Consider the following 14,126-nt stretch of genomic DNA (forward strand, 5'->3'; position numbering starts at 1 on the left):
CGCGTCTGGTCGAGTTTCTCATGCCAGCCAACAGGAAAACGAACTCATTCACTTTCCATGCCACTGTTTGATTATTAAAGTAGCCCTCGTTTCTGTTGGACCTGTGAGCAGAGGAACATGTGATGGAAGGCCCTGGACTGACCCCATAACATCCATCTTCTTTTTCGTGCCTTCAAAGAGACGGATGTGTGCCTGGTATGAGTATAAAATACCTACCTTCCACCGAAACCACAGCCATTTACCTCCGAAGAGGAAAAAGGGCTGAGGAATTCGGCTGACCTCCAGGTCAAGATCGCTCTTAAGTGTTTCGTCTAGAAAGAAAGTGGAACGGCGCTGTACGTACATACAGAATCCCACCCTCGCTGCCAGGCGGATGTGTTTCCAGTCACATCCTGAGGAAGAAGCAGGTAAAAGTGGAGAAGAAAGTCAGCAAAGTTTCAGATCAAAGCGTGGAGTGTTTGAGAGACGGACCACACAGCATCAGAAATCTCCTGATTCATGCATGCTGTCTCAAGGCTTGCTTGCTGTACTTGCTACTGTAACTTCAGAGTCGTAAATATCTCATAGTGTCAGTTTGGACAAACAGAGTCCTGTGCCAGAAATAGTTCATCCTAAATCAATAACAATTTATGATGCCTGTCAAACTCCAAAAAGAACACACACACACTCACACACACACACACACACACACACACACAAAAATGCAATTCAACTTGTGCACAATGTTTCTAAAGCCATAAAGTAGCAGTGATGATTTAATTGTATTATCGATTGCAAGTTTTCATAATTCATTGCATCTTTTGAAACCCCAGATTTTCCAGATTGCCTCTTGGTTATACCAGGTTTGAAGACAATGTGAAGACAAAGTGTAATTGATTATTGATTATTGAAGAAGAAAAAATTCAGGGCGGGACTTGGTTCTATGCATCAGATGTTGATTGGATGTTGAGATGTGGGCGTGGCACTTAAATGTGGGCGTGGTTTAAGAGGAGCTAAAGATTAGAGAAGCTTCCCGAAACATATTGAGATGGGATACGATAAAAACTTCAATCTTTAAAGTGGCATTGTTGCATTGAAGTCCTGGTAGCTAATGCTTTATTAATCTTTGCTAACACAAAGTTCACTCAAAAATGAAAATGCTCTCATCATTTACTCGAAGAATGTGGATGACCAAACTTTCCATACTATGGAAGTCAATAGCTACCACCATCAACTGTGTGGCTTGTGTTAAAATCAGAAGAAATAAATACATACAGGTCTGGAACAACTTGAGGGTGAGTAAATTTTGGGTGAACTGTCCCATCAATAGGAACACATATTATTAGTCCATGTTAGCTCAGTTCCATTAAATAATATTAACAGCTTCGACTTAAATAATGCAGTTAAATAACGTTATCAAATTGCATTTCATTATTGGCATGTGCCATTATTTTGGACCCTACTTACTATGCTTGAGTAAACAAACCAAACTCTTTCCAATTGCATATGGTTTATGATGAAGTCGAAGTGCAACCTGAAACACACTTTATGCAGATCGAAATTCTGGTTATGCAAAACTATAAAAACCCACAGGTAAACAAACACTTGGTATAATCACTCAGATAATCTTGATTTCAGTCTCAGTGCAGACAGACTATGTCCAGACCCTAATACTGTAATGGTCTGGTGTTTTTAGTGTGCTGCGGTGCCCTTCCCAGTCAGCGAGGGAACGCTGGCAGGTCATATACACATGCTGCGGGTTCAGCGGCGCAGTAAAGCCCAAACCACCAGCAGCGTCCACAACTAAACATAGCACAACCTCAGCTCAGACGAGCTCGCTCGCTCTCGCTCTCTCTCAGGTTAGCTGTGACGCTAAACACACAGCAGTGGGATGAAAAATTGAGTTTGGAGCGCGTTCACACACTCACTGGCATTCCTCCACACGAGGGCCCGACTTAATTATCACGGCACGCTGTTTAAAGCCACATCAGAGAGGCTTTTAGATGATAATATTACTGTTCCTGAGAAAAGTTTAAGCTAGTGAAATAACAGTGTTGGGTATCGCCGTGTGCACCAGTGACGTGACGGGGCAAGTTTTCTGGGAAAGTATGTGCCCCTGTGTGTGATTACATTTGTTTTCCAACCGGTGTGAATCACACACAAAAATACTGTGAAAAACATAACATGTGATTTTCTCGATTTTTTTAAAAACTCAAGTTACTTTGGCATACAGTTGGATATAAACCCCACAACCCACACTTTATATGTGTGTGTGTGTGTGTGTGTGCTGAGGCATTGTCTAATTTCATACGCAGCGTGTCTTGTGTTATGTGTGTGTGTGTGTGTGAGGCGGTAATGTTGACTCCTCAGTGATGTCAGAAGAAGCCCTGAACCTCGTATATATATCTTTTGAACGTTCAAGTGCTTCAGATTGAGTCTCAGCATCTCTTTCACCTGCCGTCCGGACAAACACAAAACTGTTTTCAGGACACAGTAAACCCAAAGGTTTCGAGCAGCAGAAGAAATATCCTCATGGACTGTTAAGGAAACCTTGCGGACTGCCATCTGAATCACTATAGTGAGTATTTTCTCATCTTTCTCTTTTAATGCAGTCTGTGCGTAAAGATGGTTTAATCTCTTTTAGTTGTTATAGTCACAGCTTTGTCTGTTTGCTGAGAAAACGTGTAGTTCTCACACTTTATCTGCTGTGCATGGTAGTATTTTAATGAATTACTGAATCAAATCCATCAATATGTCATCACATAAGGAAACACTAACTTATAAAATGATACGACTCAACCTTTTCACTTTTCTGGCTGCAGTTTAGTCTCGTTTAAGTATTAACGTTGGTTCACTTGATTCGTTTGTTGTTAGAAGAGAGTCAATAGCTCGCTCAAACTTCAAGTAGCAATGACTCATTAATATAACTGTACATTTCACTTTTTGCACTAGAGTTTGCTTTCAGTTACATAAAATCTTGGTCTCAGTTGATTTATTGCATCAGGAGAAAAAAAACAGACATTAATGAGTCAATAGTTGTAGTTATTCAGTAAAAATATAGAGTTTATATAATAATAATGAGTTCATATTGAGGTTTTTTATTTAAATATGTTACTGAATCAATCTATTGTAGTCGTTTTAGGATGACATCAGATAGCAAATGTGACTTTTTACACAGTTCAATCTCATTTCAGTTTAAACTTTGTCTCCATTGATTTCTATTATGGGAGAAATGAAGACAGACACAATATTTGTCATACAGTTGTTCAATGTGGAGTTTAATGAGAAATGTCATATTGAAATCTCTGACTTTAGACAGTATTTACTGCAGATTTAGCTTTATTTACACTTCAGACTCGACTCGTCTGTTAGTGTGATCTTCATTAAAGTATCAGAGCAGCGAATCTCCGGCTCTGAGCTTTAACTCACTAGAATCTCCGGATTCAAATCATAATTATTACATTAATAAAGTTACGTTTTTAATTTGTGCACTGGAGTTTGGTGTCATTTAAGTAGTGCTGGGTCCGAGTCGAGTCCTAGTTTTTAATTTCATGTCGTTACTTATTTTTGTTATATTATATATTACACAGATTCATCTGTACTCTGAAAAATTGATGCATTAAAAATATCCAAGTCCTGAGACCAAGTACCCTTAAGTATCAGCTTTGTCTCGCTTTTAGAGGAATAAAAGCAGACACAAATTAAGTCAGCGGCTGTCAAATAGAGAATGTGGATCATTTGCTTGAGTTGAATGAGAAAAGTGTGAGTGCATGTTCCTGATGAAGCTCAGTGAAAGCTTCTCTCTGTTCTGTGCGCCAGTCTAGGCTCGGAAAGTATGCTGTTGTTGTGTGTTTGAGATGGGTTACGATAGAGATGACAGTAAATCAGTGCTGCATTGATCCTCACTCTCAGATCCGATTGGATCTTAATGAGTCAGAACAGAGTGCAATAAAATGGTTTATTGCAACACCTTATGGAGAACACATTTTCAGGGATTTTTACATTAGTTCATTTACTAAAGTCTTGTTATTCTTAGATGCATCTCCTCACAAGGTTTCACAAGAGATCTTTGTCCAGGTTTACCATGATTTGACATCAAAAGTCAACGTCTACATCAATATATCTATATCTGTATAACTCAGAACTGCATTAAGTTTCTTGTAATCAAATCATAAAAGTGTCAAATTAAAATATCATGTGCATTCATATTCATATCAAGTGTTTTAATTAAAGCATCAGAGCTTTAATTCACTCAAGAAACAAACTCTGCTTATAATTACTGCATAAAAAAAAAACATGCATTAATGTGACAAAAAGGTTTTTCAGATTGACATTCTGTTCTGTGCAAGGCTGATTTGTAAAGGAAATGGTGTGATATAATAATTTATGACTCCTGGAGAGAATTGAGCGAAGTCCACAGAAAAGCAGCCAAGACGCTTCATGCTGCCGAATACGATTTTATTCTGGGACAAGGAACGAAGTAGGGATCGAGCCGAAACTTAAAGGAATAGTTCACCAAAAATGTAAATTCTCACATTTAGCTACGAAAATCTAATTATTTCAAACATGCATTCATATCCTTTCATCTGCTGAACACAAAAGAAGACATTTTGAAGAATGTTAGCTGACGGTAGCCATTGACTTCCATAGTACGGAAACAAATACCGTTAAGCTACAATCTTCAAAATATCTTCTTTTGTGTCCATTAATAGAAAGCCAGCCGTACAGGTTTGGAACAGGAGGAGGGCGAGTAAATAATGACAGAATCTTCATTTTTGGTGAACTGTCCCTTTAAGACAAGCAGCTATGAGAGAGACGTGCATTATATCACAATAATGTGATGCAAAGATGCCAGTGAATAGTTCATTATAAGACTTTTGAATTTATGTGGACTTCTGGAAACATTTTCATGGGCAGATTCTGTGAAGACTGTAAATGTAAGTGTTCTCGTTGCACTCCCCATATGTATAGGCTATAGGGTGACCACCTGCTAATAAGCCCAAGGGGGGACAAGGGGTATGTTTCTGAGGGACAATGTGGGACACTGATAGTGGTTTACCCATTTCTAGCACATACCACCTTACATTGTATATTAATGATACCCTATTCCCCTAAACATGTGTAATTGCTGAAGTATGCTCATGACAGAATTGACAGATGCACTTCCACTTTTTTTGAGCAAGCATGGATTATGCGTGACACAGTCTCAATTTGTGGGACACGCATGAATTGGGCCTTAAACGCTGTGCGCGCACGCGCTACGCGGGACGGGTGGTCACCCTAATAGGCTATTAAACACAGAACATACGTCCTAATAAAACGTCCTTGGATCCGTAGAGAGATTAGACAATGAGAGAGAGAGAGAGAGAGGGAGAGAGAGAGGGGAAAAAAGCGGTAAGATTAAAAGTGAGCATTAGTTTTGTGTTTGCTGCTCGCTGCCAAAAGCCAGTAATTTTGGATGAATCTAAAACAGCTTTCCTGGCTCTGTCCCCACTTCACGCCTCATGCCAGGAAAGACTTTTTTCACCTGTTTATGTGCAGGTAAAGTATACTCTAGTAGTCTACAGAGTGCCCTCGAATGAGGTCTTTTTTTCCAACTCAACACGAAACCCTTATATAAGTGTGTGTGTGTGTGTGTGTGTGTGTCGGTGGACCACAGGGGCTGAGACAGGTAGCCTACACAAGACCTGTGTGACTAAATGCATGTAAAAAAGCGACTTCTAACATACCTGTAAAAGTCATGTATATGACGTCACCGGCAGCCAGTGACAGAATGCCTTGAGCTAAATGACGTGAGAAGTTCAGTCAAAATATTTTGCGTTTGCCAGCGTTAGTGAACACAAACACATTCGTAGGCAGGGTTTTTTTGGTTGTTGTTGTTGCAAAAAAAACCAAACATCTGAAGCAAATCAAAACTCTAGTTATTAGTTTGTTAGAAATGCCTACATAACGTTTATTTAAGTCTCTTTGCATATTGTAATAATCTGATTTCTGAGCGAACGTCTATGAGAAATAAAACAAGCAGGGCGGGACTTGATCTCATGTGTCGAGAATTGATTGGCTTGTGGGGAAGGGGGCGTGGTCAGGGGCGGAGACTGATTCCATCAGCGTTTCAGAGGCGGAGCATGTTTGAAAATGATTATACATGTTTGAAGACACATTTTTTATATATATTGTGGACTGATGAATAACTCAGAATAAGGCTAGTAAATGTATTAAGAAAGTAAATAGAGTTGGTTTTGATTTCATGTTGACTTTAAACACAAGTGTGCCGAGAATTAGCCAGTGAGTGACGCTCATCATAACAGACAGTCATTTTATTATTTTGTAAACAGGTTGAGCTTTAAATTATTCCACAGAAAATCTCCTCACAGCCTTCGGCTAAATGATGTAAGTTGTTCTGTCAAAAATCTGATATGTGTGCAGAAAGCATTCATAAACACATGATGCACTGTGAATGTGAATTTTTATTTTGAAACCGTGTTAAGCAAACAAGCATAATTAGTATTTTCTTATAAATCCATGAAGTCAGCATAAAAATAAAAATGACTCAACCAGTCTTACAGAGAGGCATTACTCTCTTTATCCTATCTCCATTTACCCTCTTGGGTAAAATCTGCTCTGCATTTCTTCTTGTATCCTATTTCTTTGACAAATGTGTTTATTTTCTTTAAATATTTGACTGCAGAATGCCAGGACTGACCAATCACAATCCAGTATTCCAGAGAGCCGCATAATAATAAAGTGCTGCAGAGATGATGTATATTTGTATAGGTGAAAATTTGGAAATTAATTGCATTCTAGTACTTTATTTTATTTTTTTGGAATGTATTTTTAGTTAAATTCCTGAAATTAGCTCAAGAAATCTTCACTTTTTTTATTCTACAACATGAAATTAATCAGTAACACCCAAAGACTGTATGGGAACACCCCACTGCATTTTTTTAAAAGCTTTTTGTTTGTCTTGAAAAAGGCGGTTGCTAACATGTGGCTGAATGAGAGCACTGACCCATCTAATAAAAATATGTCAGAAGAACGTTTATATTGAGTTATTAAAAACATTATTTCTGAACATGTTAAGTTGCTTGTTAAGCAAACATTCTATTCTATTCAAACATTATTGGAATGTTACTTTTAAATGTTCTCTGAACATTCCGAAACAAGTTGTTACATTTAAAAAACAAATGTTACATGAGCTAAAATGTTTCCTGTTTCTAGAACATTACTAAAGACCAGATAACTGTGAACAAACATTTTATTAACATTACTGAAAGAACGTTTCCGAGAACTTTCCCTGTTAGCTCGGAAACTCAAATAATAGTCACTTTCACAGCCTCATTGTGTTCATGATCACACTCTCGCAAACTATTCCAACTCAGACTTTCAAGGACAATGTTTCTGTATTAAGACTGAAAGAGTGTTAAGTCAGAAGTCATTGCAGTGTTCTATTTGTTCTGGACATTTGGTTCATTAGCGTGAGAACTGTGGTTGATTGAATTAATGAGATGATGAGGAATTAGAGCAGCTACAGGATAGAGAGAGACGGAGACGAGAAGAGGATATATTTTGTTTTCACTTTAATTTTAGTTTAAAGTTTAAGTAATTTTTTTGTGTTTTTAGTTATTGATATACTTTTTTTGCATAGTGTTTATTCATTTTTATTTATTAGTTTTAGTTTATTTATTTATTTATTTTTTTCAAATTAAATTAGATAAAAATGAGAAATGTTGCATGTAGAAGAAACAAAATATTTTTATTCATTTTAGAGTTTATTTTATTTATATTTTTACATTATTATTTAATTTCTAATGCCTTTGTTGTGGTTTTAGTCTAATTAATAATAATGGCATTTGGAAGTCCATATCTATCGTTTGATGAGTTTTTAACCCTGCAGCAGAACTCAGTCCACCTGGATTATTGCTGCTTCTTAATTAATGAGTTTATCATATTAGATTTTACTACCGGTAATTAAACAAGGAAGAAAGACTGACAGCAGACAGGTACGTCGTCAGTGACATCCATGCAGTCCCAACATTTTGATACCAACATTCTTCAAAATATCCTCTTTTGTGTTCAGCCGAAATAAGAAACTCGTACAGGTTAGAAACAACTTCTTATTTTAGGGTGAACTGTCCCTTTAAGTGTAGTGGTCTTCCTCAGCTAACCTGTTAAACCTGAGGACTCTGAATATGGAAAATTCAGTGAAGAAGTCAAGATGTTCATGTGTTTCTGAACTGGGCTGCTGAGGCTGAAATATCCACCATCAAACATATACATTACATTTTTTTTTTCGTGCAAAAAAAAGAATGTGCTGCTCCAGAAATCTGCTGAGTGACAGGTGCTCACGGCTGGCCAAAGCAAAAGATTTCTGAAATCACCACAAGCATCCCTCAGTCAGTATTCAGCACACACACACACACACACACACACACACACACACACACCTGCACCAGCTGCCAAACTACATCACCTGAGGAGGTTTACAGCACACAACTGCCAACTAACACAAAAAGTCAACTAACTGACTCTCAAAAATAAAAGCACAAAAGAGAACACAAACCAAATAGAGTTATTGCTCTTCAGGACACTTGTTTAATATTGTAAAGAAGTTGCTTTAGGACTTAACTGAGAAAAGTTTCTTTGAAACAGTATTCCTAGTAAAACATACTCCAACGTTTGTTTTATAGACAACAGCGAAACATTTTTGAACTTATAAAAGTGACTAATTTGAACCTTCATTATCATTATTAGAGCTATTAGATCATTGCATTCATTTTATTTTGACATAATTACATCAGAATATATATATATAATTTTTTTCTCTCTCATTTTTCCTCAATGACTGATTATCTTTGTGACTTTTAGTGGATGTATACTCAGATTGGTATGGTTTTTTTGTTGTTGTTTTTTTTACATTTCTTCTGTTTACCAAGGCTGCATTTATTGTATAAAAAAATGCAATAAAACAGTAAAATTGTGAAAAATCCTTACAATTTAAAATATCTGTTTTCTTTGAGAATACATCATAAAATGTCATTTATTTCTGTGATCGAAGTTGCATTTTCATCATCATTACCCCAGTCTCCAGTGTCCTTCAGAAATCATTCCGATATGATATCAACCCAAAAGTGGTTTCAGATTACGCTTTGGATTGTTTATGAAGTCAAACATATTTTAAGAATAACATCTAACACTAAAGCCGCTTCCTTTAATAAGTTATCTGATGATAATGAAGTATGAGTGAAGTATGTGCATGTGATTGAGATTTACTCAAGAAATCTTTCTAGTACTTTTCTTGTCACATCTGACTCTCTCTCTCATGCAAACAGAAGATTTGACTCGTTATATACGAGCAGAGTCTTTGTTAGGACTCTCCTCCCTCCCTCTCTCTCTCTCTCTCTCTCTCTCTCATCCTGCACAGACAGTTCTGAAACGTTCCCATCCCAGTGTTGGAGGGTTCATCAGTCTCCTCTATAACAGAGCGGAGTCAGTCAGTGCAGGACACACACACACACACACACACACACACACACACACTCGTTCAGCTCACAGTGGATTGCTCTCGCTGCTTCTGCTGTGGTCTTGTTACTTCAGACAAGATCATCTCAGAGAAAGTGCAGGACGTAATGCTGAAGGACACGTTCACCTGGACTCATTGATTTGTTTTGTTTGTGTTTGATCGCAGCCTGGAAACTTTGAGGAGAAACTTTGCGCTCTGTCTGACAGGACAGAAGAGACGGAGACACAGGCATCATTGTGAGTACGCTTCTCTCCTGTTGCTCATCATGGGCTTTTGTTGTGGCTCAGAGGACTTGCTGGAATTCGGCTTTTCTCTCCAACATGTTGAACTGGTTTAAGTTCTTCTTCAGCATGGGGTCGGAGAAAAAACTCCTCGTGTAGACGATTAAAAATGAGCTATTGGCATTGATGGTTCTGTGAAGAACCCTGGAGCATTTGCATTTCACAAAAGGTTCTTTATAGAGGAAAAAAAGTTATTATAAGGTTCTTATACCCTCTGGTGCTCTTTGGTCATTTCTTGACCAAAATATTGTGGGGTTTTTTCTAGAATTTTTTTTTTAGTTTTTGTGACTTGCTGTATGAACACACACACATGCAAAAAAAATCATATATATATCTATGATTGGAAAAGGAATGACTGCATTGGAAATGAATGGGAAATGAATTTCATCTAGTGGGATCGTTTGGTACTGCACCCAAACTAAATCTCACTAAATCTTATTTCTTTTTTTTTAGATTTCAGCTTCAAATTTGGTACACACCTTGATTAGATTTATGCTGTTGGTTTTTCCCAGTTTCGGGAAATATACATTTCCTATATAATTTGAAAATAGTTTTATTGTGCAATTTTCATAAACCTTTTTCAACTATTTTGAACTTTTTCACTTCAGCAGTTATCTTCCAAGTGTCTTCATTAAAAAGAGACCAAACTTAAGTGTCTGCTCCAAAGCTTTCAAGACATTCAAGAATTACAGTATTGAATAAATCAATAAATAATTCAATACTAGTCACTTTTGACCACCTCGGTCAACTGTTCACTGAAAGGCTCTTTAGGGAATAAGAAATGGTAATATCGCAGAAACCCACTTATTTTAAAGAGTGTATTTAGACATTGAAAGTCTGCACTGTATGATTGAACAAATTCCCCTTTAACATCACAAGAAAGAGTTAAATCGCTGGAATATGCATTAGGTGAGCTGATCTTCATGAATGCAGTGTGTGTGTGTGTGTGTGTGTGTGTGTGTGTGTCTCAGGTCCAGGGAGGATGAGGACGCTGTGCTCTAGTCGGGTTCTGCAGCGGTGGTTCTTTGCTCTGTTCTTACTGTGTTCTCCTGTTCCTCACCACGGCAGGCCCGTCGATGCCCTCAGCAGCCGAATGTAAGTGTCTGTGCTGACTCTTCTGGCATAAACACCAAAATCTTTAGCATAAATATTAGTGTTGCTCTTAGAATTAGTGATTTGAACAAACTTCTTGAGCTGCTTCCTTCTGTGCAATAGACGTGTCTTTTTTTTTTTAAGAGAAGTCTATTTTATTTATATGGCATTTTATACAGTATAGACTGCTTCAATGCAGCTTCATGGAGAATAATAGTGCCAACTTAATCAATTATGAAACAAATTCAATTTTTATGACAATAGTGTCATTATTCCGCTCAGTTTAGTTCAATGTTGATTCAGTTCAGTTCAATAACTATCAAATTCATCTATTATTACACAGATTCAGTTCTCATTTAAAGCTGCTGTACGGAAGGCATACGTGTCGTTATTCAACTCCTTTCGGTTCAAAAACACGGCATGTTGCAAAATTCGTCAATTATGACGTAAATTCAATTTCAGAAAGCAGTTGTATAATTATTCCTTTCGATTTAGTTCAGAGTTGATTTGGTTTGGTTCAAAAACACTGTCTATGTTGGAAAATTCATCAATTATGAAAACGAATTCAATTCCAAAAGACGACAGTATTATTATTCAATTATTAGTTCATTTCAAATTATGAAACGTTCAGTTTCAGAAGACAATAGTGTCTCAGTTTAGTTCACTATTGATTAAATTCAGATCAATAACGTCATGTAAGTGTCATGATTCAGCACTGTTTATTTCAACACTAATTCAATTCAGCTCAACCTTGTAAAATTTCATCAATTGTGGAACAAATTCTATTCTGCCATAAAACAGTTCTACATGTCATTATTCAGCTCAATTCAGTCCAGTCTTGTTTGAGTTCAGTAAAAAAAAACAGTGTAAATGTTAAAAAAATTCATCAATTATGAAGTAGCCTAAATTCAATTTTCAGAAAACAGCTGTATAATAATTAATTTAAATGTCAATGTTGGAAAATTAATCAATTATGAAACAAATTCAATTTTAGAAGACAACAGTATCATTATTCAACTAAGACTTTCAATTCAGTTCATAAATGTATTTAATCTTTCAAAGATTTCATCAATTTCGAAACGAATTCTATTGTGTCATAAAGCAGCTTAAAGACAACAGTGTCATTATTCAGCTCAATTCAGTTCAGTCTTGATTCAGTTCAGTAAAAAAAATCAATTATGAAACAAATTAGATCTTATTCAATTCAGATTAGTTCAATTTTAATTTAACTCGCGTCCAGTGCCATTGTTGTAAAATTCCCCAATTATGAAACAAATTCAATAATATCATGAATCAGTTCAATATATTCAGTAATGACAATAATGTAATTATCCAGCTCCAGGTGTGCTAGACTAGTACTTTACTAAACAATCAAACTCTGGCAGATAATAAAATGGGTATAAATATAATTGAATTAGTTACCCAAAGCTTATCTAGAGAGCAGATTCTCATTCATGCCAAACAAGAAATAAGCACCTTTTGCATTGCACGCGTGCATGTTCTGAAGCGAATGCATAAATCTAGTGATTGTTGTTGTTGTGTGTGTGGGTCGTTTGGCTGTGATGTGCTGGAAAATGCTCGGGTTTGTCGATCGTGCTGGGAGGTGTTTTGATATCTGCGTGTTTGCTCAGGGGTTGAGGGCGAGCCACCTGCTGCATGCACAGAGATGCTTTTGTGACAGACGTCTGCAGACGCAGTCCTGATAGCGATTCACGAGAGCGAGAGAGAGATTGCTGATGCAAAGTTCGGCTGCAGTCCAAGTCAAACGGGCCTCTCCCACTGGCTGGAGTATATTATACCGAGCCGAGCAAACACGCTTTTATGTCCTGTGAACCCCTCAGCAGGGCCCAGAATGCAAAACATGCTTCCACAGAGCTTTGGAAAGCCATGCTTTCCCCCCAGGACCTCCCTAACTTCATATCTTTTAATGATGTGTGGGTTTGTGAGACATCGTTCGCCCGTCATCTGCTGGTTGTTGTGCCACTTGTGCCACTCTTCTTTCGATCCTCTAATGCAATGACTGTAAGGTTTAGTGCATGTTTGTGTGGGCTTCCTTTAGAAGCATTAGCTATATAGACATAAAAAGATGATGTTTTAATAATGCCATGCAATTGCGATGTTCCTGATTCACACGTGGATAAAAGCATCAGCTAAACTAATAAATAGAAATGCAAATACAAAAAGCTTTTATTTAGAGTCAAATCAGCTGCTTTATATAAATGCAGTAACACCTCATGAGGTGATTTGAGATGCCTATGCAATGACTGTGACGTTTCGTTCACATATGTATATAACATTTGAAATATATGCACATAGAAATATTCAAAAAGAAAGCTGAAAATGCATTGTCAACGATTTGTGAGTCACTTTGGATAAAGCATCTATGAATAGCTTTCATTTTAAGATAAATGATTTGCTTTGTATAATGCATTGAGTATTTTTATAATAGTATGTAGTTGTTTTTATTAATAGGGAGATTTTAAAGGTCTAGTTAATAGACAATTAAGTATTATTTACTTGATTTGAGCATTGCCGTGTATAAAATGCTACTGTAATTCATACAGGTTTAAAACACATGGTGATTTCTCAAAAGTAAGCAAGTAAATGTCAATGAGCATAACAGCGTTAGGCCTCGAGTCCGATGTGATTTGATGACGTTTTGGCCTTTCGCTCTGATTAAACCTCTTCTAGGATGAGCTGCGCTTTGTTTTCGGAGGACAAAGTATCACATAAATCCAGCCGAAGGTTTCTCTTTCAGCAGCACTCTCTTTAGCGCTTTGATCGCAGTGATCTCATGGCACATCAGAGCAGGCGTTCACCCTTAATAACTAGCTGATGCTGACAAGTCCAGGACAATGCCTCCTACTGGAGTTTGAGTTGAACCCGAGCCAGCCGAGCCTGCGAAGATGAAACACACGGAGCCGGAGATCTTTCAGACTGCATGCATCGCAGATGAGGGTGAACGCAGCTCTCGCTCGCTCTCTCTCTCTTTCGGCCTGTTTTTTTTAATTAAAGCAGCACAAAGCAGCAATTATCTTCAGGTATGCTGAGAAGGCACCGCTGGAAGGATGCCACACTGAGAGTTTTCTCTGTATAGTGTTTAAAGTCATCTCGAAGGACTAACAAAAGAGCTTTAACATGTATGCATGCGCACATAAACTCCATAACTTGTCCACTACTCAACCTTTATTGAGTGCAACAGATGCACAAACAGATGATAGATTTCTGCAGACGCTGCTGGCGTTTGGGCTTTC

General features: G+C 37.4%; 1 protein-coding gene across 4 annotated transcripts in view; it reads left to right on the top strand.

The window, feature by feature from the left end:
• LOC132099298 (parathyroid hormone-related protein-like) overlaps window positions 1-14,126 on the top strand; it is a 91,950-nt gene that overhangs the window by 73,769 nt on the left and 4,055 nt on the right. For 2 of the 4 annotated variants that reach the window (XM_059505729.1, XM_059505730.1), the window contains exons 1-2: window positions 9,457-9,739; window positions 10,752-10,875. In XM_059505729.1, the coding sequence (XP_059361712.1) occupies window positions 10,763-10,875 (113 nt within the window). In that variant the 5' untranslated portion in view covers window positions 9,457-9,739; window positions 10,752-10,762. Of the gene's footprint in view, window positions 1-9,456; window positions 9,740-10,751; window positions 10,876-14,126 lie in introns of those variants that run through there. The other 2 variants (XM_059505732.1, XM_059505731.1) reach the window with 2 other exon arrangements.

Source organism: Carassius carassius, chromosome 22 (assembly GCF_963082965.1).
Source record: "Carassius carassius chromosome 22, fCarCar2.1, whole genome shotgun sequence".
Classification (NCBI taxonomy): domain Eukaryota; kingdom Metazoa; phylum Chordata; class Actinopteri; order Cypriniformes; family Cyprinidae; genus Carassius; species Carassius carassius.